At 58.6% G+C, this 23716-nt stretch overlaps 1 protein-coding gene across 2 annotated transcripts in view; it reads right to left on the bottom strand.

Moving 5' to 3' along the window:
• Positions 1-23716, bottom strand: part of CARD11 (caspase recruitment domain family member 11) — a 109471-nt gene that overhangs the window by 9127 nt on the left and 76628 nt on the right. For both annotated transcript variants that reach the window (XM_027613707.2, XM_027613708.2), the window contains exons 3-22: positions 23074-23286; positions 21348-21485; positions 19916-20241; positions 16888-17067; positions 15848-16000; positions 15331-15456; positions 14666-14863; positions 13237-13410; positions 12474-12525; positions 10835-10917; positions 9630-9730; positions 8666-8718; positions 7135-7267; positions 6531-6732; positions 6179-6305; positions 4555-4795; positions 3875-3971; positions 3462-3557; positions 1811-1946; positions 510-689 (exon numbers count right to left, since the gene is read on the bottom strand). In XM_027613707.2, coding sequence (XP_027469508.1) covers positions 510-689; positions 1811-1946; positions 3462-3557; positions 3875-3971; positions 4555-4795; positions 6179-6305; positions 6531-6732; positions 7135-7267; positions 8666-8718; positions 9630-9730; positions 10835-10917; positions 12474-12525; positions 13237-13410; positions 14666-14863; positions 15331-15456; positions 15848-16000; positions 16888-17067; positions 19916-20241; positions 21348-21485; positions 23074-23286 — 3009 coding nt within the window. The remainder of the gene's footprint in view (positions 1-509; positions 690-1810; positions 1947-3461; positions 3558-3874; positions 3972-4554; positions 4796-6178; positions 6306-6530; positions 6733-7134; positions 7268-8665; positions 8719-9629; positions 9731-10834; positions 10918-12473; positions 12526-13236; positions 13411-14665; positions 14864-15330; positions 15457-15847; positions 16001-16887; positions 17068-19915; positions 20242-21347; positions 21486-23073; positions 23287-23716) is intronic.

Raw genomic sequence — 23716 nt, 5'->3', positions numbered from 1 at the left:
AGTTCTGGAGATACATGTACTTAATACCCCTGAACTGGACACTTAGATTAAGGTGACCTCCCCGCCTTCCCCCCGGCTGGGCATCTGACATTTGGTTGGTATGGGCAGCCCTGGACGTCCACGATTTAAATACAGACGATGCTGAAGATGATTCTAGTTTGCAGCAGGACTGGGGCTCAGCCCTCTGTGCAGGGTGTACGACCATGGTCCCCTTGCCACATCGAGGACATGGAGGCTTGCCCTCCATGATGGGTGGCTTGCCTCTTACCTAAGGGCCTGGAGTGGGCACCCCGAGTCACATCTCCTAACTGACCCTGTGCCCTTCGTCCCGGACCCTCGGTGTGAATGGTGAAGGGGAGGCCAGCGTTCCCTGTTCTGGGGCCACGGTGAACGCTGAGAGGGCTGCCATGGCGCGAGGGACCGTGACCCTCCCTCCCCGCGCGCACAGGGCCAGGAGGGAGCGTGGCCCTTCCGTCCGCTCTCCTGTCCCACTGGTGAGGTGCACTCACCTGGCTTGCACATGGTGAACTCCATCGCGCCCCCCGAGTTGAGCAGCTTCTGGACCAGCGCCTTGGCCAGCATGGTGGGTGTGAAGAGGACGGGCCGGCGGCGCTCACAGTGGAAGGCATGCACCAGGCTGTAGGGGATCAGGCTGAGGTTCTTGCTGAGCTCACTCTCGGGGTCCAGCTCTGGGAGGGGACAGGAAAGGGCCAGCGCTGAGACCCTGGCCTGCCCGCCAGGGTGCAGGGCACGGAGGACCTGGGAGCCTTGTTGACCCCATGGAGCCCGCAGGAACCAGGGTGTCCTTTGGCCATCCAGGAGTGTTTACAAGGTGCCCCACGGGCCGGGCCCGGTTCTGGGAGCTGGGGCAATGGCCCTGCCTCCTGGTGCTTGTTTTCAGGTGGTGGTGGCAGGAGGGCTGAGCTCTCCAGGAGGGGGCTGGAGCGGGATGGGCAAGGATGGGTTTTCTGAGGACAGTCAGGGACTGGGGCCAGGGCTCAGAGAAGCAGCCGGGCGAGGAGAGCTGGTGGAGCAAGGGCGGTCGGCGCAGGGGCGCAGGAGAGTGAGGGGCCGGCAGGAGTGGAGGAGGGGCAGGGGCGGGCAGGGCCGGCCAAGAGGGGCTTGGGGCTTATTTCAGAAGCTCTGGGAAGCCACCAGGGCCAGAGGCAGGGAGGGACGTGGCCTCCCTTCTGCCTTTTCAAGCCTCTCTGGCTGGTGTGTGGAAAGCAGAGCAATGCCGGCCCCCGGCAGCTCCAGGAACCGCTGCCCCACAGCCCAGCGGCTTGTCCTTTCCTTTGTCCCCTGACCTGGCCGTCGGACGGCCAGCCTGGAGAGGAGCCCAGGCCCTCTGGCCATCCGTGCCCGGGCCAGCCTGGCCCCGCGAGGACAGCCGGCAAGGCTGGCTCGCCATCAGCAGGGCCTTCCTCAGGGGCCTGTGCAGCCAGCGACCCCTGGCTGGCTTGATAAACGGCCAGAAGCATGCGGTGGGGACAGAAATCAATAAGTGAACACTTTGCAGCAAAGAGCTCCAATTAACACGGGCATCTGGGCTCCAAACAACTACAGCGACCGTTCGTTAGGGGTGAGCCTGGCGGGAGGCCCTCCCCCCGCCTCACCCCCCCCGCAGTGGGCTGTGCCGTCCAGCCAAGGCCAGATAGGTCCCCTGGCAGATCCTCCCAGGGTGCGACCCCTCTTTTGAGGGAGTGTGGGTGTCCCAGCCACCCTGGTGGGGCCCCACGGGACCTGCCCAGACCCCCGGCAGCCCTCAGGCCAGCAGGAGGTGGGAGGGGCCAGGCGGTCAGCGCCATACCTTCCTGCTTCTCAGTCAAGAGTTTGGTGGCATCCAGGGACGTCCGGGCCAGGCTCCCCAGCGGGCTCCCCGAGACAATACGGACTCGCTCGTTGCTATTCATTCTCTTGTACTTGTTCTCAGACCTGCTGACAAACTGGAGGACAGGGGCGGGGGGCGGCGGGCTTTGCTTCTAACCAGACTGAGCTGCCTCCAGCTGGGCACAGGCAGACCTCTGCTCAGACCGCAGCTCTGCCCCTGCGGGCCGGGGTCAGTCACTGTCCCAGAGGGTCCTTTAGCTGTTTCAGACATCATTAGCAGGTAAGTAAGCAAACAAAGGCCGATTCTCTCTCCTCCCTAACCAGGCTTGAAGCCTGCCGAGGGGTGGGGTGCAGGTGGGGTGCATGGGGAGTCCCTCCTGGGGAGCCGCGGTTGGAAGGTCCCTGTCTGGGAGCCCCTGTTGGCAGGACGGCTCCACCTCCCATGATGTTGCCCTCCACGACCCCTGCCTCAGTATCCCCAAGTGCTCTGGGGGTGCCTGCTACCTTGTACGATTCAGGATTGAGCCCTGGAGGTTAGAGAGGGATGCCCCAGTGGTGGACACAGAATCTAAATTCCCACCTACTCCCTGGGCTACTTTGATCTCTCCATACCCTCCTGCTGCAGGAAGAAAAATCCAGGGAGCTGAGATCTTGGTCGGGCCCTGTTATTCACTGGCCCTTGGGTGAGCCACCCAGAGACGCCCAAGGTTTATGACTCTTGCATGACACGTGGGCAGTGAGGTGAGCAGGACCATGTGGTCTCACGTGGTCCTGCCTTCAGGAGTAGCTCAGACTCACGAGGGCTCCTTCCACCTCCCTAAGTATTTTTCTGGTACCTGTCTGCATCCATCTGGTTTCAGGGTCACACCGGTAACCATTTCTCTGGGTTTTCTATGTTTCCACACCAGGATGGAGCACTGGAGTGACACACCAGCTCCTCTGGGGCCTGATTAGCACAGAATCAACACAGGAGTGTCCTCGCGGGACCACACCTTAGCTCTTGTCAGCCCGTGACAGAAGAAAGGGCTGCACAGAATGCTTTCTGCATTTATGTGAAATCCCTTCTGAAGATATCACCTACTGTGCTACTCAATGTCCTTGTAAAAGAATTCATGCAAAAAAAAAAAAAAATCCATTTCAGGGTTAAGTATAAGGGAAAAATTTTTCTGGTCCCAAAGAGCTAAAATGTTTCTGTGGTCAGATAAGATTTAAAGAATCTGTAGCATTTCCCTTCTTTTCCTTGGCTGCCAGGATGCTCAGAGATAAATTTCACACATGATCGGAGGGATGAAACTGACCTAGACACTTACGACGATTGTTTTCTTCTCCTGGTACACTGTTTTTTTATCTATTAATACTTGAATACCTAAGTTATTTAAGTTCTTTTAGCCTTAAGTTCCTCCAATCTTTTATGAAAGAGACGTTGCTTCCAACAGGTGCAGAGACTGTCTACCGACCTGTCACTGTGAGGATACACTGGGATGGGAAATGTGAGGCACTGCGAGCAGTTGCAAGTGGGGTACAAACACAAAGCACAGTTATCTTGATCAGGTCTTCTCGGCAGCGAGAGGGCAAGCCATAGCAAAACGTGATTGCGAAGAAAAGTCAGGAGGCGCTCTGGGGCGCTTTACCTGAAGGAGCTGGCCAAAAAGGAAACTTGCTCGAGAGAGGCGGGGACTGACTCGGGGGTCACTGGTGGAAAGCGGCTCTTCGGGCTGCAGGGTGTTCTGAAATCAGTTATCAGTCGGTCAGACGCACTGGGCTCGGCGGGACGTCAGAGCCCACGGAGGCCGCCGAGAACCAGGGATGCGTCCTCAAGCCCCCTCGGTGTGAAGGGTGAGAGGGCCAGTCGTGGAACCAAGGCATTCCAGAAGGGGAGCAAGCTTGGCGGGCAAGGGGCGACCCGAGGCTTGTCCTAGCAGAGACCAGAGACGCAGGGGAAGGGCTGCCTCCCGGCGAGGGGTTGGTCCCCGAGGTCCCTCCTCCTGGAGGGGCTGTGCCATCCCCGAGGAACCAAGTCCCCGTAATCCACTGGGGGACCTACCCGGAGCGCCCTCAGGGTGTGGTGGGTGGTGTCCACCTCCTCTCGGCTGCCCCTGTGCATCAGACGCTGCAGCTTGACCAGGAGGAGTTGCTGGGCTCTGGCGGAGACGGGAGGGGAGGGCAGAACCTCAGGGCCGGGCCTGCCCCTGCGCAGGGGGAGCTCTGGGACCCGGGGGCACCCCAGGGAGGACACGGCGCCCGGGCAGCTCGGCCTGAGTCCCATGGCCAGTGCTGACTGAGGCTAAGCCACTCCTCCGAGCCTTGGGACGTGGGGTCTGCCGATGCTGACCTCACAGCGCTGGCCTGAGCGATCGCCGGAGTCCACAGGTGCTTTACAGACACCTGCCGCGTCTAACCGATGAGCTACCGCTGTATAATTACGTAAGGCTGTCAGGCAGGTGGCCTGTGGCAACGCCAGCCACGACTAGCAAAGGGCCATAAAACCGAGAGCCTGGCATTCCCCGGCGACGACCGAAGGAGGATTTCCCGGGCGTGAGTGAAGCAACAGTACTTAAGGGAGCAATATCCCCGGGCAGGCAGGGGAGGCTTCAGGAGGAGGAGGGAATGGGGGGGCCTCACTGGTCAGCAGGCAACGGCCCCCCTGTGAGCCCCTCTGCTGGGCGGCAGCCCCCTCACCACCACCCACCCCCCCGCCCCGCCTGGCACCGGCTCCGGCCTCACCGGCTGTAGCTGGGTATGGTGCCCGCGTCCAGGTCGTGGTCCGTGAAGGGGTCGACCCGTGCGCACAGCCACTCATGCCTGTCCTGGTACATGGTGTCGCGGACGTGCACAACGTCATCACACTTCAGGGACAGGGAGCAGGCGTCCAGCTGACTGGAGATGTTCAGGTTCAGCCGGATGTAGAAGGAGTCCCCCGAGGTGATCAGGCCCTCCTCCATGTCCTTCAGCAGCTTCCGGTACCCTGTGCAAAGAGGGAAGGTCAAGGAACTGCCAAGAACCTCCAGGCGCAAATTCCCTCCTCGCTGCCCGCAAAGATGCGCCCATATGGCACGTTCCTCTTAGAGCTCGCGGGGACTCCCCGGTGTCCTGTGTGGGTTTCCCTCTTTGTCTTGGCTGCCCAGGAGCTCACAGCTAAGTTTTGTGCCAAGTTGCAACAAATCTAGGACCTCGGCTACGATCTTCACGCCCTCCACGCGTTCATTTACCCCTTCTCCTGTGTGCACATCTGAGCCGTTCCCAGGCTTTGGCTGTGACGGGTCACTCTGCTGTGGACAGTCTCATACGTGTCTCTGGTGGACATGTGCACTCGTTTTTCCTGGCTCTACTCACAGAAGTAGAATCACTAGGTCCTTGATTTTCTATCCACGTAGCTTTCTAGATACCGCCCAAAGGTTTTCCCAAGTGGTGGGACCACGGTGCGTGTTCTTTTAACCTTATTTAACGCCACCGTCCTCTAGAGTATGAGTTTTTACAAATCCCTTTGGAAGGAAACGGGGCATAAGTCGCGAATACAATAAATCCAGCAAACTGAATGTCTGTAACATAAATCCATACTAGAAAGCCCCAAATCAGCTCCGCACGCACAGAGTCACCTAACACGGTGGAAGCTACAAAAGTCCTAAGAGCCAGGCCCAGTGTGTCCGCGCCACACACACCGGGGGAGGCTTGAACCCACAGGGTTGTCTGATCAATGTTCCCAGAGAAGCAGGAGATTCCTGGTCGGGTCCTTCCCACTGCCCTGGTCAGGGTTAACCCCCATCACTCTCTGAACTCTCTGCCCCCTCAGAGAAAGGCCCTACAGACGGGACCCTGCTAGGCGGGGACCTTTCCTGCCCTGAATTCTGGATCACATGGCCACAACTCTGGGGACGCTGCCGGCCAGTGGGCAGGGCGCCGCCCACAGACTTTCTGCTGGGCTGGAAAGCCAGGTGGGAAGAGGGGAGGAGCCTGCCCGAGTCGGGAGGAGGGGGAGGGGGAGGAGGCTGCGCCCTGTGTGTGGGGACAGAGCATGGGGATCATCTTCTGCACTGACTGGCACTGCCGGGAAGGAGTGCAGGCTAGCAGAGCAGCAGTGGGGAGAGGTTAGAGAGAAAGTGGCTATTTATGCTCTGTTGAAACATTCATGAGCCCTAGTGGTTAAAAATAAGATCCAGCTGCAGACATAATCATGCAGGAAAAAACCACCCGGAGGTGAGAATGGGGGCTTAGACTTTGGGAACTGGAAGACAGAGCCTGGTGCTCACTGCCCAGACAGAGGAGCTGTGACCCCAGCCCTGTCCAAGCCTCCACCCCCACATGGGCCGTCCTGCTGGTCGTGGCCGAGTGCGGGTGAGTGTGGCTTTACCTTCCTGGTTGACCTTGTAGTGCAGTGTGATGGGGCCGCTGCATCTCTGGATGGTCCAGTGCACCTCCTCCTTTGTGCACGTGTCCAACGGGACGCTCTGCCGCTCGCCTTTGATGCAGCCTTCCAGCTAGATATCAGAGACACGCTGTTCTTCGCGGCTCCACGGGCGGGCAGGGCTGCAGGGGTGGGGCCGCCCCGCGCGGGAACAAAAACACCTCTCCCCAGACAGCGACCAACTCAATGTCGCCGAGAGCCAAGGAAGCATCCCACTTAAACTCATTTGCCTCCCCGTGCGATGGCGTGCGTGCACCGGTGTGTGCGCCACCTCCCCTGGCCGCCCCCGGCCCCTCACCAGCAGCAGCTGGTGGCCCTCGCGGAGGCCGGCCTTCTCGGCCAGGGAGCCCGGCTTGACCGTGTGGACGAAGCTCCCTCGCGCGTTACCCCCGAGCAGGGTGAGCTGTGAGATGAGGCTGTCGCCGTTCAGCGTGGTGTGCTGCACCAAGGGCCCGGGACCCCGCACGTGCCCCACGGACGTGACAGATGGCCGGAAGGGCCTGGGTCAGGGAAGGAAACAGTGGTTAGGCAGCTGTGATTAGGACACGCCACGGGGCAGGCCTCTGAGGGCAGGGTCGTCCCCTCTTCCCACCTGGCTTTCCAGCCCAGCAGAAAGTCTCAGGTGGGGCGGGGGCCGGTCGCACATCGAGGGTTGCCCCCTTGCCTCTCTGGGTGGCCCTGGACAAGCCCCTCCCTCTCCAGGCCCGGTCGGGGGCTGGGGGTCGGGGGCCGGGGGCCGGGGGGTGGGGGGTGCTCTCTGGCTCTGGGACACTATGGTTCCTGGACTCTGATTCTAGAATCCGGGGGAGGTGGATGGTTTTGGGGCAATCTTGGGGGTGACTGGCCTTTACCCTGCCATTCCCACCCCCAGCACTGGCTCCCCCTTCCCGCGACCACTGTACCTTTCTAGAGAGAACTTCCTAAACATGAGGTTGACTTGCTCCAGGTCGTAGGCGTCCAGGCCCTCGGACTGGTGGGAGGAGGAGGAGGAGTGGACGGACGGGGGTCCGAAGGAGCAGCGATCGTGACTGTCATCTGCAAAGGGGCCGGCGCACATGAGGACCCGCAGAGCAGGGAGGACGACCCCTACTCCTCCCTGCCTGCCTCCCAGGAAATTCTCCCGCTGGGCCCCGGGCCAGGAGGCCTGCAGCCGGTGCTGCGCTGAATGAATCTTCTTCCGGAGAGCCATGCCCCTGCCTCTGAGAACCTTCTTATGGGAAGCCTCACCAGCTACCTGCTTTTTAAGACTCACGTTTCTGTACCTGGGAAAGGGGTCTGCACCAGCTCACACCCACTCTGCTTTTGAATTGGGGTCCGTATTTTCATCTCGGGACCACCTTAGGTCTTACCATCTGCCACTTCTAGGCCTGCGGGCTGGGGCAGGGCACGAAGGGCAGAGCCTACCCCGAGGGCAGAAGCCCCCTCTTCCCAACTCAGCGGGACCCCGAGGACTTGGGGGGGGAAGACCCCCACTCCCCACTGCCCAGGCGCTGGGATGGAGGAGGTGCAAACCCGGCTCTGGGCTGATAACAAGGCTTCTCTGCAACGGGAATTTGTCCTGACGCTGCAGAATGCCTTGGATGGCTGCCCAGAATTCTCTTTTGAGCTCTCCCCTTTCCAAAACTCCTTTAATTCTTCTCATGACCCAGCCTCTATTAGGTGCTAACCTCTCTTTAACACTTGAAAGCTCCTGATAGTCCCCAATTAGGGAGAGCTGCTAATCCTTCATCGTATCTGCCGGCAGCCTGAGCCGCTGAGGGTGCAGGCAGGGTCGGGGAAGCCTGGGAATGAGACGGCTGGCAGGCCCCACCTGCGGGAGTCTGGGCCAGCCCCCGTGCTTCCAGCTGAGGAGGAGCAGGGGCCACCGGAGGCACGGGGTCATCTCCCGGAGGCCTCTGAAGGAGGCCCTTCCCGGCCCTCTGTCTTCTGCCCACCTAGGCAGGGGCTCGGGGTTGGTACATCACAGCTATACCACCTGGGTGTCGGCCAGTGCAAGGACCCGGGGCCCTGAGTCTTTGTGTCCTGGGCCCCAGGCGTGGTGAGGTGTGGGGGCTCCATGTGCGCTGGGCTGAACCGGAACCCCCCCCCGATTGTAAGGGGCCGCGGCTCCCCTCATTCCCGGCTCTCTGCACAGCTCGTTCTGGGCCCAGGGAGCATCCCCTCCGTCACACTGGCTCTGCCGTGGGGCTGGTGTAGGACGGCTGCCTACCCTCGGTCTCCCCAGGGCTCATCTGCCCCACACCTCCAGTCTCGGGGGGGGACGGACTCTTTCTGCCCTCTCGACATCCACACCGCACACGTTTCCTGAGGACCTGAGGCGCAGGGCTCTGCCCCGAGCTGGAGGGTCAGGGGCGTGGGTGACGTGGTCATGCTCCTGCCGGACGGCAGGTGACCACCACACCGGTATGCCTCTGGGAACCACGGGGTACCTACCGTCAAAGTCCAAGACATCGAACCCGCCACTGTCATTGTCTTCCTCGACTGTGCTGCAAGACACAAGGGGGGGGTGGGGATGGGGGAGTGTCTGTGAGTGTGGGAGCTCTCCAGGCCGTGTGCAGTGGCTGACGGTGGGGGAAGATTCTGGAACATTCCGGCTTTCCGAGAGGCCTTGCCTTGCAGAGGGCAGCATGGGCTGGGGGGAAGGTGGATGGAGGGCTGGACAAGGCTGGGTGCTCCGCTGGAGGACAGGGTGTCCCAGGTGGCCGGTGTGAGGAGGCTCACAAAGGGCTGGTCAGCAGCGTCCCCGACAGCGCCACCGGCTACTTCCCACTCACTCGCTTCCTGACACAGGGGACTGAGCATCCACTTGAGCTCAGGCTGCCTCGTGGGATGGGCCTACACAGCTGAGCATGCCCTTCACACAGGACGGGATGTGCTCCCCAAGTTCCAAGTTCCCCATGAGGGGTTCTTGCTGTAGAGCAACGAGGCCCACAGCAGGCCGTGGGCAGGTCGGAGATGTGGATCCCACCCTGCAGGCCACTAGGTGCCACCAGCCCTTCTGGAAGCTCCCAAGGGATCCCTTATGCCGAGGGTGAGATGCCTGACGTCCAGCTGAATTCAGTAGCATCTGAATGCCCAGGGAATTCCTCCACTGTGGTTTTCCCAGTTGGGGATGCGGACGGTTTCCCAGAGATGAGGACGGGGGAGGGGAAGCAGGAATGGGGAGGCTCTTCCTGGGGTCTACCACTCTTGGGCAGAAAAAAACTGATTTCCGGGCAGCGGGGGGCAAACCGACGGAGGCGTCGACATTTAGTAGCTAGCCACACGCCTTCTCTGAGCCTCGGCCTCATCGGTAAAGTGGGCAGCATGCTGCCTACCTTTCAAGGCTGGCGCAAGGCTGAGTGAGCAGTTGCGGAGGGGCCCGGGGGGCACCCTCCTGCCTCCTCTGGCCACCCACCTGCGGTGAGGCGCGTCTTCCTTGTAGCGCCTGAGGATAGAGTCGTTTCCGGGGGGCTCGGCCGTGATGGACATGATGCTGGAGCGGCTTCGGTGGGGTTGCTTTGAAACACAGACGGATGACACAGATGCACTATGGGGAGCCGGGTATTTACACGCCCGTGCCTCCGCGGGCATAACTATTACAGACAAGGGGGCTAAATTCAACGCCGATGCGTCCCCGTCCCCGAGGCGGCCAGGGAAAGCTGGTTCTCAGCAGCCACCTTGGCCAGAGAAGGCTTGCGCTCGGCCTGGGGCAGCTTAGGGCAGCCGCTGAGCACTGAGCTTGGCGCACATCTGCTTGCACATCTGCTTGCCTTGGGCGGGGGCAGGGAAGATGCAGGCAGGAGTCCGCGGAGGCTGGGGGAGATGGGGGGGCAGGGTGGTGCCTTGTACCCTGCACAGGCTGAGCTCCATGGCCCCCCGGCTGCGCCGGCCTTGGGCACCTACTCTGGATGAGAGGAAGACCCGGGGGGCCTGGTGGTGGTGGCCGTTGTGACAAATGTCCCGCAGGCCACAAGGCTGCTGGAGGACGACCCTTTGAAAGAAGGCCTGCTGGCTCCTGGCAAGGGCTGCCTTAAATAAGAGCCTCGGATTTCGCCCCCCAGAGCTGCAAGCAGACAGGAGCTGTTCCTTATCAAATCCCTGCAGCCCCCAGGGCCTGATTTTGGAAGCAGGGCCTGATTTTGGAAGCCGCGCTGACAAGCTTCCCAGGGCTTCGCCTCTGGGGTTAGAATCTCTAATCCCATGCCTTCTGCTGTCTGCCTGAGGGGAGGGACGCTGGATCCAGGGGCTGGGGCCCCGCAGGGGAGGGGGCGGGTGGGGGGGCGGGCTGGGGAAGGGAGGCGCAGGGCCTGAAGTCGCTGTAGAATTTTCAGCGGCTGCCTGTGTGGTTCCCTATAGCTCCTCAGAGGCCCATCTCTTCCCTCCCACCGAGTGTTAAATTGGGAAAGAAGGCCGCGAGAAGGTGTAAATATGCGGTGAGCCAGTGGAAACATCTTTAAATAAACATAAGGAGGGTCTGGGCTGCAAGCCCCCCGGAGTGATGCTGCTCACAGGCCTGCGCGGAGTGCAAAGCAAGGGGGCAGGCCTGCAGAGGCAGATGGAGGGGCGGGGGCTGCTGGTGGGTTCTGAGCCAGAAGGGGGCGTGCTGGGGACCCCGCTTACCATCTTGGAGAAGGAGTTGGTGATGGGCAGGGATCTGGAGGAGCTGGGGCTGGCGTCCGTGCCTTCTTCTTCATGGCCTCGCCCTGTCCTCGCGGAGACAGGAAGCAGAGGGGAAAGGCAGGCAAGAGGGCACTGAGAGCCCCCGCGGGCACCGAGCGCCCGGGGGCTGTCCTGCCTGGGTGGCCTCCTCCCTCCTCCCGTCCCCCCAGCCGTGGGCTCGCAGGAGGGAGTGTGGTCTTGCACACCAGCGCGTCCTGCCGTGGCCAGGCCCAGGGCAACCTCAGGAGAGGCGGGGCGATGTCCTGTGTCTCTGAGGACTCAGGCGGGGGCCCCACCTGGCGCTCTGTGGGACAGCAGGGATGGGCGCGTGCGTCTTGTAGAGCGGAGACGTCCCCGCCCAGGGACCCCATCCCACCGTCTCCACTGGACAGGCCGACTGGAGACAGGGGCCGGTTGGGGCAGAGTCTGTCGCCTCCTCAGTAAGCCCCATCCCAGGGGCCCCTCCGGCTCCTTCGGGGGCTGTCTCTGGGGTTTTGTGCACACTTCTCAGCCCTTGCCTTGCTGTGCAGGAGAGCCGGCTCTCCCACCTGTCCACTGCCCCCCATAGCTTGTGCGTGAACAGTCCGACACCTGCACACATCACCCTAGCCAGTGGCAAAGGCTTGTGGAGGGTCCAGAAGCTCTGTCATCCTGCTCTCCCCCCGTCCCTCTTCTTGGGGCAAACACTTCTCCCACAGGCCTCAGGCCCTTTACACCTCCCTTCTGATAAAGAAAGTTCTAGAGGTACTTGATCTGGCAATGAGAGGGGTGGATGGACCCCCACCTCCGGGCTCCTCCAGGTCTTGCTCTGGACTCCTCCTTCCCCTGCCCCCCACAGACCGGGGAGGGGTGCACATCCTCAGCACGGAGCTCCTGCCCTGTGACCTGGAGCCTCGCTCCCAGCATTCCCCTGCTCTGAGCTCTGAAACGGCAGCACGCCAGGCTCCTCCACCCTGCCCCTGCGCCCTGTTCTGTCCTGAACGGCCTTCCAGAGACTGTGTCTTCTTGACGGATCTTTCTCCAACCCTCCTCCATCCACTCTTCCTTGGTGTCCACAGCCACCTTCTCCGTCCTCACTCTGACACAGGGCTCCAGAGCGTCCGTGTGGGCCTAGGGGCACCTGGCACACAGTAGGTGCTTGATTTCCTCACTAGCCAACTGTCCCCTGAGAGTCACAGTGAGAACTAGTGACGGGTTCTGAAGACGCCGTGTCTTGCAGAACCAGGGGCTCACAGCTGGACCCAGACCATCCGGCCGAAAGCCTGGAAGGACGGTCGAGCCCGCCTCCTGCTGACAAGCCGTGAGCAGAAGCGCCAAGTCCGGCTGTGGTATATCCGGGGCCCAGGGCCGACCTCAGTGTGTGTGCGAGCTGCGCGCGTGTGCGCGTGTGTGTGTGCCCCAGACGGCACGTTTCTACTTCGTAGCTCCTGCCCTGTCCCCTGACAAGGAGTGTTAACTACCATCAGACGCGCCTCCACCCGGGGCCCCCAGGCCTGTCCCAGGTTGAACGCACGGGACTGATCATCACAATGGGAAAAAAAGGGCCGGGAGAGAGGCAGACGGACAGACAGACAGGAGCGGGGTCTGGGCGTGCACCAACCTTGGAAATCTGAGGTTCGCTTCAGGCTGATGGGGGATTTGGCTCTCTGCAGCTGCAAGACAGAGGGGAAAGCAACGGTCTGACATCAGACAAGGCCCGAGACTCGTGGCAGCGGAGGCAGGGAATAAACGGAGGAAGCCCGTGTGGCCCCAGGAGCCCCGACGGCGTGTGATGCCCGCACCCCGGGCTGCATGGCATCGGCTGGCACGGTGCCCCCCCACCCCCCTGTCCCGGGAGGTGGCACCACGTGGTTCAGCTGGTACCAGAGCCGAGAGCGGCGGCCGGGGAAGGCACGCGTGCGGGCGTGAGGCCCAGCACAACCGGGTACACGACACAGGGGAATTTTCTGGAAAGCACAAGGTGCTGGTGCTTCCTGGGGGGCCCACCCTGCGCTGCCCGGCCCCCCTCACGCGAGATGATCTCCCGCACTCATTCCTCCTGAAGAGGGAGCCACGGACGGCCCTGGACACTGAGCGGAGTGGACAGGTTTGCCGCTCTAACTCCAGCCCCCCGCCCCCCGCAGGCCTCCCCCAAGCCATTAACGTCAATGAACACGGGATAGACGCTCAATACCTATGTGCTGAATAAACGAATGAATTTCAAAACGCTTACTTCATTTTCTCTCTAACTTGGGCTATGCGGAGGGAGGATGTGTGGAAGCAAACGGGGAGAAAGCTGGGGCTGGCAGGATTCCCATCGGTGAGGCCGGCAAGGCCGAGTCCCGTCCAGCAGTGGCCCCACGGCTGCCCGTCCGCACCAGTACCTGGATGCCCTTCAGGTTCATCCTGCGCTTGGGCGGGTGGTAGGGCAGGAAGTATCTGCTGTCTTCTGGGGACTCCTCCGATGTAGACGAGTCGTCAGCTTCCTGCCCGTTGGTCCTGGGGCTGGCATCCCCAAAATTCTGAGAGATGGCCACCGGCAGGTTCCTGGGCAGACTCTGGGGCAGAGAGAGGCCAGCGCCAGTGATGCGGCGGGACGAGCGGCCCCTGTCGGCGGGCGGCCCTCCCTGGGGCCCCAGCTTCGAACTCAGGACGGCCCGCGCATCTCCCGGGTCCCCGCGTCGCCCCCTCCCCCCCCCCCCGCCCCGGCCACGAGGCCCAGGCTCGTCGTTCTGGCCCCACTCGCTTCTCGTCACCAGCCTCCGGTCCCCGTCTCCCCCGGCTTTGTGGTATTCGCGGCAGTAAAGCGATGGCCCCTGGGGTCTGACGGGCTGCCTTCACGTCCCGAGGGGCAGCCCTGGGCCTGAGCTGCAAACACAGAACCTAACAGAGCAGCTCGGGCCTCGTACTGGTGCTTTCTAGCCACTGCCTGGGGCCCAGCTGCAGGGGCAGCTGGTAACTTCCAGTTGCCCAACCACACAACCTTCCTGCCGCTGCCCTCCAACGCAAACTCTCGGCCTTACTTCCCTGCACAAAACGCGTCGAGGTCCCAGAAAAACAACGAAGGGCCTCAGCCCACAAGCCGACTCTGTTATCTGCTGCCACGCCTCCCGGTGCATCACCTGCCCGTCCTGTCACCCGCCAGTCCTGTCACCTGCCCGCCTGTCACCTGCCCGTCCCTGCCTCCCCCCTGACGGACGGCGGAACCGCCCAGAACTGCTTGTGATTCACAACACTGTATCGAAACAACACCTTCCTGGACTGACCCCTGGCGCTAGATTTGGGTCCGCTGAGGGTCTCGCCCCAGGTTCCCCAGGCCACTGGCCAGGGGTACCCCCAGCTGCTAGGGTCCGGGCTCCTTCCTTGGTGCATGAGGACCGTAATGGTCTGTTCGACGGCAGCGTCCACTCAACCCTGAGTCCCCGGGGCCCTGCGGTGACATGAACTCCGAGCGTCGTACCGTCCGTAAAGGACAGTGTCCTCATAGGCACCAGGGACTTCAGTGGGCGTGGGGCGTCTGACGCCCAGTGACCGTCCACATGGTGGTGGCAACGGGAGGCTAGCAGGCAGCTGCGGTCAACTGAGAAGGAGCTGAGGCTACCCGGTGAAGTCACTTGTCTAGCAAGTGGCCATGACAGGGTTTTACCCTGCATTTTCCAAGTTCAAAATTCACAGTGTGTACTGAGTGGTGTGCCACGCAGGAGGGTCAAGGACAGGGGTTATTCTGGGAGGGGCCGCGGCGTGGGGAGGCACCTGGCTGCAGGCGCCCGGGGCCACGTCCAGCCCGGCCCGGCCCGGCCCGGCCCGCCCCACCTGGTCCAGGCCGCTGCTGTCCTTGGAGAGGCGCCGGAGCTTGCTCTCCAGGTTGACGATGCAGGCTTCCCGCCGGACCATCTCAATCCTCATTTCGTCATTTTTCTCCTCCAGCTCTCGGATCTGCTTCCTGTACTTGTCCTTTTCGATTAAGCACTGTGAGTACTGGGTCTGCGCTTCGTCCCGGGAATGGAAGGCCTACCGGGGGTGAGAGGGGGGAGCGGGAAGGGCAGGGCCACTTTGGTTCTTCACCCCGACCCAACCAAATCAGACCCGGGACGCGCTCTTCGTCTGGACACCTGCTTCCCAGCCCCGGGGCTCTTTTCTTAACCCCAACTCTTGGGCGTTTAAGTCGCTCCCTTCCCCGACAGTCCGCATCACAGTTGCCATGTGTCCTGCCCTGGCTGGAGCCGGGCACTGTGCTGAGAGCCCCGGGGCAGTATCTCTCGGAGCCCGCACCCCGCCCCTAGCAGGTGGTGTTGTCTTATTACTCCCATATCACAGACGAGGACACGGAGGCGTCCACGGGGCGGAGCCGGCTGCAGCCACACACCTGATGAGTGACCGAGCCTGAACGTGGCTGTCTGACTCTGGGGACCGCGCGCCGTCGTGGGGCCTGCTGGAGCCCGGCTCAGGCCCCCACGGTATGCGGGTGCCTGCCGTACCTGGTCCCGCTCGCGCTCCACCTCCTCCAGCTGCAGCATGACCGTGTTCATGCGGTGTTTGTACATCTCACAGTCCTTGCCCAGCGTCGAGCACTTGAGCTCCAGGTCCTCCTTCTCCTCCAGGTACTGCAAGCAACGGGGAGAGATCAGGGCCCGGGGCCAGCGATTTCCCAGCCGAGCGTCCCTGCTGGCCTGTCCCTCCCCGAGGGTCAGCTCTCTGGAGAGCAGGGCCGCAGCTGTAGGACAGTCAGCCAGCTGAGATTTGCTTCATACCTACTGTGTGCAAGGGAATGTGGAGGGGGGACAGCACGCTGTGTGCCCTCACATGGGCTGTGGTCAGGAGGGGGAAGGCAGGTGCTGGGGTGGTACAGTAATTCACAAATCACAGCGAGGGGCTCATGCTGGCACCGAAACCTAGTCCCCAGAAGAGAGTGGGGGCTGGGGAGCTCTTGCAAATGCACGTTGGTGTACTGGCCAGGAGTGGGGGGCGCAGGATGCTGCTGTGGGGCGCTCCCACCTTGTCCCGCAGCTCCTCTGCCTGGCGGACCTCCTCCTGCAGGTTGTAGATCTTGTTGACAAGCTCCTGCCGGTCCTCCAGAGCCTCCTTGCGGTCATGCTCCAGGATGTCCAGGATGGCCTTGTCCGAGTCCGGCAGGCTGCGCTTTCCGGCCTGGGCGGGTGGGTGGGAAGGTTTGACCATGCTGGGGGCGGGGCGGGGAGCCAGGGGCACCCGGGAGGCCGGCGGGGGGACAACAGAGCCAGCGACAGACGCTGGGAGAGCAGGTTTTGTGCTAGGGAAGCAGAGAAAGAGTCCCTGCCTCTTGGGGTCCTTAAGCAGCTTATTATTTAAGAATTTTATCACCTGGAAAGAAGCATAAAACCTGCTTCTGCCCAGGAACATCCCAATGCCTATTGTTCTGCTCTAGCTCTTATCAGAGCCGAGAAAACCAGTTCCTGCTTCTCCAAACACTTCATAGGTGCCAACAAAGAGAGGACTGCTCTGCCGCCCAGATGCATCCCCTGAAATATCAATTAACCTGCTTCGATTAACCGGGATTCATTCTCTGCTCCAAATCCGCACCTTAAACACCAGGCAGCCAATCCTGGGGGAATAATTCTATAATTCTGGAGGAAGGGGAGGGGAAGCCTTCTTTCTTTCCCTGTAGATGTGTTTGGGGGATGTTACTTCTCAGCTACTTCCTCCTTCATACCCGAAAATGAGTCTGTGATGAGAAATGTGGGGAGGCACTAGACGTTTTAACAAATCACGCAGAGCTGAGAGGTGCACTTCTTGGGATCTTTAAGGGGAAGTTGGTCTCCCGGCCATCCCTGTCTCACAGAGCCCGGGGCAGGGGCTCCGTGAGATCACAAGTGTCATCTCACATGACGTCGCGTCTCTGACGAGCGGGTAGTGTGGCGGCCCCCACCTTACCGAGCGCGGACACGAAGGACACCCAGGGATGACGTGGATTGCCGGGGGCCCCGCGGTCAGCAAGGGGGATGCACTCCCAGGCCAGGGTCTGCCCCTTCCATCCACTGCCCTGCCCCAGCCCGCACCTGGATGATGGACTGCAGCTCCTGGATTTTGGTCTTTAGCATCTCATTCTCCCGCTCCAGCTCCAGGACTTGCTCCCTCTTGGGCCGATTCTCAATATCATTCTTGAGCTTCAGAGACTGGTTCCTCTCCAGCTTGCACTCCTCCTCCATTTTATTCAGCCGATGCTTTAGTTGGTCAATCTGAAACGCCCAAGGGTGCATTTGGCAGGCAACACTTGGGAGAGGCAATGCTCCCCCAGATGCCCAGCGGACTTGCCGCGTAACCTGTGTGATGCCCACCCCCCTTCTTCCGGTGAGCTCAAAGAAACCTTATGTCATAAAACAAAGTGCCACCTTGTTGATGAAGAGCTCCTGATTTGTTAATTTAGGAACATTCTGAAAGGGGCTATCTGTCCCTTAGAGAACTTGGGGGACTCCCCTCACGAACCCATGTTATCACAGGGAGTGAGGCGGCCACGGGCTCTGGGTTCTGGGCCCCGCGCCCTGACTTTATCCCAGAGCTACCGGCACAGGTTTGTCCTTGGTGGGTTTCCCACAAAATTCTATTCAGACAAACGGCACTACTGTGAAAAGGACAGTGTGAGGCCTTCTGGGTTCACGGCATCTCTGGCCTAAAGGACCCACGCTCAGGGCTGGAAGAGTGGCTTCCTGGAGGAGGCGGTTACCACATCTGGAAATGTGACAAGTGGAGATCTGCGGAGCTCTGCCCTGGCAAGGTGAGTGTCAGGAAGGGGGCCCAAGAGAAGACTTTGTAGCCCTTTGTGACTGCCTGCTTCTCCAAACTGATCGACCTTACAGAACACGCACATCAAGCGTGTCTTCAACAGCTGCAGGAAAGGGAGGCACCAAAGGGGCGAGCGCCCTTTTACAAATCTAGGTTTACGGGGAGAATACTGCAAGGTACCTGGCAGGCAGAGGGTGGTGACTTTAGCAAGGAAAGCACTGAGCCCCCGTGGAAGGGGAGGAAGGAAGAGGTATACAGGGAAGCAGCCTGGGGCTCAGAAATGACCTAGGGACTCAGCTGGCCAGATGTTCTTTCAAGTTCTAGACATGCGTCCCACTATTCCGATATCACCAGGGAAATATAACGTAGGACAAAGTCCTAGGAGAGAAATTTCTAAGTCGCTGTCACAGGCTAACATCTCCAAATCCCAGCTACAGCAGCATAGAAACCTCTCCTCCTGGTCATGCCAAAAAAAAAAAAAAATCCTCTTCGGCATCTTAGAAGGTCAGCCCAGGTGCCCGGTCCTGGGTCCAGATCCCCTGTCCCATCCAAGGGGGCACGGAGTGCCGGCACTGTGGGGTGCTTACTGGGTCAGCCACTTTGCCAAAGACATGGGCTGTGGCTCAGCAACCCTGGGGTACAGGAATGATTTTACACGATTGCCATGTATAAGTGAGGAAAACAGGCCAAAAGCCAAGTAAGCAGTAAAGCCAGAAGCCCGAGTCAGATTCGAACTCAAATGTACAGGCTTTAAAACCCGTGCTCTTGATGGAAACCCTCTACTGCCCACCATGCCACTGACTCAAGTCACCTGAATTCCAGTGGATTGTTTACTGATCTGTCTGCTCCACCTAAATTGTAAGTGATCTGAGCAGAAATCAGGTTATTTATCCCCATGTCCCCCACCGTGCTTAGCACTGTGCCTTACACATGCCAGGTGCTTAATAAATATTCCGAGTCTATTTTCCACCCAGCAGCCAGAGTAATCCTTCTAGATATAAATCAGTTGTCACTCTCCAGCTCTCAATCCTTCAGTGGCTTCCCACCACAACTGGAATAAATTCCAGAATTCTTACCCTGCCCTTATGATCTGGACCTTGGCCATCTCCCTGTGCCACGTGCTCAGTTGGCTCCAGCCCCACTGGCTCTCTGGATGGTCAGAAACACCAAGCATGCCCCCTACTTGGGCCCTTCATTTGCTCTTTGCTCTTCCCCTGAGCCTTGCATGGCTGGCTCCCTCCCTGTCTTCCCTGTGTCCCCTTCTCAGACACCCTTCCTGACCATCCTGTTTAAAAATCGCTTCCCGGGCGCCTGGGTGGCTCAGTTGGTTAAGCGACTGCCTTCGGCTCGGGTCACGATCCTGGAGTCCCGGGATCGAGTCCCGCATCGGGCTCCCTGCTCGGCGGGGAGCCTGCTTCTCCCTCTGACCCTCTCCCCTCTCGTGCTCTCTATCTCTCATTCTCTCTCTCTAATACATAAATCTTAAAAAAAAAAGTCGCTTCCCTCACTCACTATCCTTATACTCTTTCCTTCCCTCTTCTTAATAGCACTTATTATTACCAGGTGTTTATGTATTTGTTTGCTGATTAGAATGTGAGCTCTGTGACAGCAGAGCTTTGCTCTTTAGTTATGCATCCCTGGAAAAGAGCCTGGTGCATGGTGGCCCTCAATAAATAAAAAGGATGGATGAGTTAAGCAAATTCACTTCCCCTTCTCCATTTTGGAGGTAAACTCATCAATGACATGAATCACTTGGCTGGCGGATCGTTCATTGATAAGTACACTGACTGTCCCACAGTGCCCTGCTGAGCTTTGTGGGATACAGCTGGGAAGGGCAGGGTCCCGGCCTCAAAAACCTCAGTCTCCACGGAGCAAGTGCTGGGTCCGTCTCCTCGCTGAATTTCCTGAGGGTCACTCAAGGTCTCGGTGTCCACATTCCCCCTCACCGGGCTTTGCCGAGGGGCTATGTGCGCATGCCTGCACACGCACCTGGTGGTTGGGGCGGAGGTGGGGCGGAGGCGGGGCGGGGTAGGAGGGGGTGGGCTGAGCATGTGGCGGGAAGCCCCCCCTGGGTCCGTGTGCGCACGTCTGCACATGCGCATGGTGGCCCTGGGCCCTCGGCTGTCACGCTAAGCCTCCCCGGGTTGTTGTGTTCATGCGCATGGTGGATCTAGGTGCCCCCCCAAAGCGCGGCATGCCCCACTCCCCCTCCCCTAGCTGAGCGAGAAGCTCTGGGGGCCCACGTGCGCCTGTGTGCACCTGCCCACGCGGCCCCGCCCCGCCCCGCCCGCGCGTGCTGCTCACCTCGAGCTGGAGGTCTCGGCTCCTCATGACCGCCATGTTCTTTTCCTCACTGAGCTGGGCGTAGCGCATGGCCAAGTTGTAGTTGTCGTCCTTCACCTTGACCAGCTCGTCGTTGTAGCCGTCACGCTCCTCCTTCATCTTGTAGTACCGCTCCTGGAAGGTCAGCAGCTCCACTCGAGTCAGGGTGAGCTGCTTCTTCTCGTCCTCCAGCTGCCGCGACTTGGCCAGGAGCTCGCACCGCTGTAGGTCCTTGGCCTTCATCTGCTGCTGCAGCTTGATGACCTCGTTCATGAGGAAGTGCGTGAGGCCTTCGTGGCCCTCCTCCACTGTGGAGAGGGGGCGCTCGTCAGGCCCGGGGGGGGGGGGCAAGGGGGCCCCAGGTGTGCGGTGGGGGTCAGGCCTTCGCTCGCTCACTCGCGTACACACCAGCACTGCACCGAGCTCTTGAGGCCCTGGGCGCTCAGAGTGGGCAGGACAGCCTTGGTCCTGGTAGAGCTTACAGTCTCCGAAGGGAGACAGCCGGTAAAACAGCGGATGATCACGCACCAGGAGAACTACAGATAGAGAGGATGTTGCAAAGTAAAGGCGCAGGGGCTGTGAAGGTGGGCAGCGGGGGCCAGATCCGGCCTGGCCGGCGGCCCGGTTGCAAGGCTCCTGATAGTTGAGCTGAAACGTCGAGGAGGGAAAGCACGTCCTGGGAAGGTGGAAAAACATTGCCGAAGCCCTACAGGGAGGAAAGGGGGACTTGGCACGTTTCAGAAACTGAAGGAAGACCAAAGTGGCTGGAGTCCGGAGAGGCAGAGAGGCGGAAGGGGGAGGCTGGGAGCGCGAGCAGGGGCTGGACCATATAGGGTTCTTGTGGGCTCCATTAACGACATGGGTGTTTAGTTGGATGCGGTGGAAAACCACCAAAGGTTTTCAGCAAGGAGGGCAACATGAGGGGTGGAGAAAGCATGGAGCAGAGCAGGACTGGATGTAGAGTGGATGGGGTTGGAGGAGTCTGGCCTGGGGTAGTGGTGGAGGTGCAGAGAAGGGTGATTCAGGAATATTTAGGGAGGAAAGTTGCCAGGAGGTTACCGAGGGCTCTGGCTCAGGGTTGCTGGCAAGACAATAGGCAAGGCAAGCACAGGATCCGGAGGGCAGCAGGAATTTCTGCCCGGCCCCACCAACATTCATGGAGGATGTTCCACAAACACCCACTTCTCTTGGCTCCGACTCTGGTCTGTCTCTGTCACCTACCTTTCTTTGATCGGCAGGCAGAAATGAGTGGTTGACAGCCCACAAGTGCCACAGGAACACTCTCCTAACGTCATCGATTCATAGCTTTGAGGAACTGTCCCCTCAACGGACACACACACACACACACACACACACACACACACACACACACTCCGGCCAGAGTTCAAAGGCTCCTGATGGCAAAGCCACTTACCCACAATGGTAGAGAATCTCCGGGTAGGCTCCTTTCCAGTCACCAGTTTGTACAGTTCCGGGTAGTAAAATTCCAGGCTCTCCAAGAAGACCACGTAGCCCCTTTGGCCCTTGGTATGTAGAATGTCCAACAGTCGGCCTAGCGGAACGGAAATCACCCGGTGAGAAGAAGAGTGCCCTTCTGATCAGATGCAAGTCTCCATGTCCAGCCTTACCCTGGACTCCTATCCCTCAATAAACTCTAAGAAATCAGTCTCACCACACTCTTTTCACTCGAGAGTGGTATCTGGGAGTCCAGATACTATAAATCAAAGTGCCAGGCCCTCAACAGGGATTCGGTGGCTGTTAGTTTTCCTTTCTCTAAGAAATTGGTAGAACCAGGATAAATGGAATTGCAGTTATGGGAGACCAACAGTTTCAAAGAGCCTCCCAGTTGACCGGCACAGAAATTAACCATACCGGCACCAGCTCTTCTGTGATTGAAGGAGGCTGGAAGTACAAAGCAATTACAGAGTAATGCATGGCTCTCTGAGACTCGGGGCAGGAAGACAAATCTTCGGGTGGAGAGCTAGGAAAAGTCATGGGAAGCAGGCACAGCTCCATGATCTTTGGGTATCTCATAGTCCAGAAACATCTTTAACCTAAATGTAACTTGCCTGGCATTTTGGGTTTCTGGTTCCACTTAATATTTACATTTCTTGCCCCATCCTCAAACATTTTCTTTTCAGATTTTTCTTCCCTTGAGGTCCCAGGATAGACATAACAAATACGTGTCGTCTTGTGTTAATGGATTCTGTGGCGAAGCTGCCTGGAGCACTGTGTTGAGGATTGTAAAGTTACATCCAAGCTCATTAGGAACCCGAGCTGTGATTAGTGATGTCTGTTATGTGTGCGAAAGAGAGTCACAGCAGATGAGCTACTTATCGCCAGTCCTACTCTGGGGAAGTATCAAAAAAAAGTATCAAACCTTTTCAACGGGGAGCCACAGGGAGAAAGATATTTTACATTGTGACCTATACACACATGCGCGAACACAGAGAGGTGTAATATACACGCATATGTACGTAAAACCAAGTTTTACAAGCCATACTTACTACCTTTGAAGAATGTGATAAAGTGTCACGGATCCCTAGACAGTCTGGAAAAGCCTGTGGACCCCTTCTCAGAATATTTTTAAACAGATAAAAAGGAATTGGATTATGAAGGGAATCGGTTCTAATAAGATACCGTTATCAAATATTAAATTTGAGATTCAGCAATAAAAGTGCTTCTTCACTAATGCATTAATAACACGATCTCTTGGCAGGTCTAATAGCTACTGTAATTTTGAGGGTAAGATGAGTGTAAATGCTATTTTGGAAGATCTGTAACAGCTGTAATGTGGTATGAAGTTATCTGTAATTTTATTGTTGACAAAGTCACAGGGATTGCTAATCCCCACTGTGATTCATCGCCTACCTACATTCAGAATGGATGGAAACGCTGAATCTCGGTTAAAGCTAGTAAAAGAAAGATGTAATTTCCCCCCAACCAAGTTCATGGACCCTCTCAGTTCTATACGTAGAGAGCTCGGTGGGGGAGGAGGGGTGGGCAGAAGTCCGTGGACCCCGTTTAAAAAATTCCTGACCCAGAGAAACGTCATTTTGGTACAGCCAACTACGGGGTATTTCCGGAAGCTGCCACAAGAGGTCGCCCACCCTTTCCTCTAGGGTGGCTCCTCAAATTACCTGCCCGGTTGATCTTGGAAGGCAACATGGGTGCATTGAGCACTTCGTCTTCATCCTGCTCATCAATGACCTTACACTGGCGCAGGTAGGGGGTGAGCTTGGCTGGGTTGATGTAGCGACTCAGCATGTGCCGGTTGCACTCCACATTCTCCCACAAGGCATCCTCTTCATCCTTCAGTGTCTCCATATAGTCATCCATCTCTGGTCCTCCTCCTTTTGGACAGAAGCCCCAACAAGGTTAATAAAGGAGCCTCGCTGGAATAGCTCCAGAAACTCTTTTAGAGTGATCTCTAGAATATATTGTCGAGTTAAAAAAAAAGTAAAGTACATACGGTATTTCACCTCTTATTTAAGAAAGGAAAGGATATGAACATAGATATGTATTTCTTTATATATTACACATAAACAATGGACAAATAAACCATAAAATTTTAAAGAAATTATTTATAGAGAGGGGAAATTTTTCAGTTGGAGTATATCCTTTCCATCCAAGTTTTTATACCTTACTAAGAATTTATCTTCCCCCCTAACAATATATACTACTGCTTTTTGTTTTACAGTTTCACATAAAAGACATCATATTTTATGCTTCCTTGTTTCCTTTTTCAACTTTTTTTCTCTACCTCTTTTAAGTTTATCTACA

Source organism: Zalophus californianus, chromosome 10 (genome assembly GCF_009762305.2).
Source record: "Zalophus californianus isolate mZalCal1 chromosome 10, mZalCal1.pri.v2, whole genome shotgun sequence".
Taxonomy (NCBI): Eukaryota; Metazoa; Chordata; class Mammalia; order Carnivora; family Otariidae; genus Zalophus; species Zalophus californianus.
Note: the sequence above shows the minus strand (reverse complement) of the source record. Positions and strands in the feature narration are given on the sequence as shown.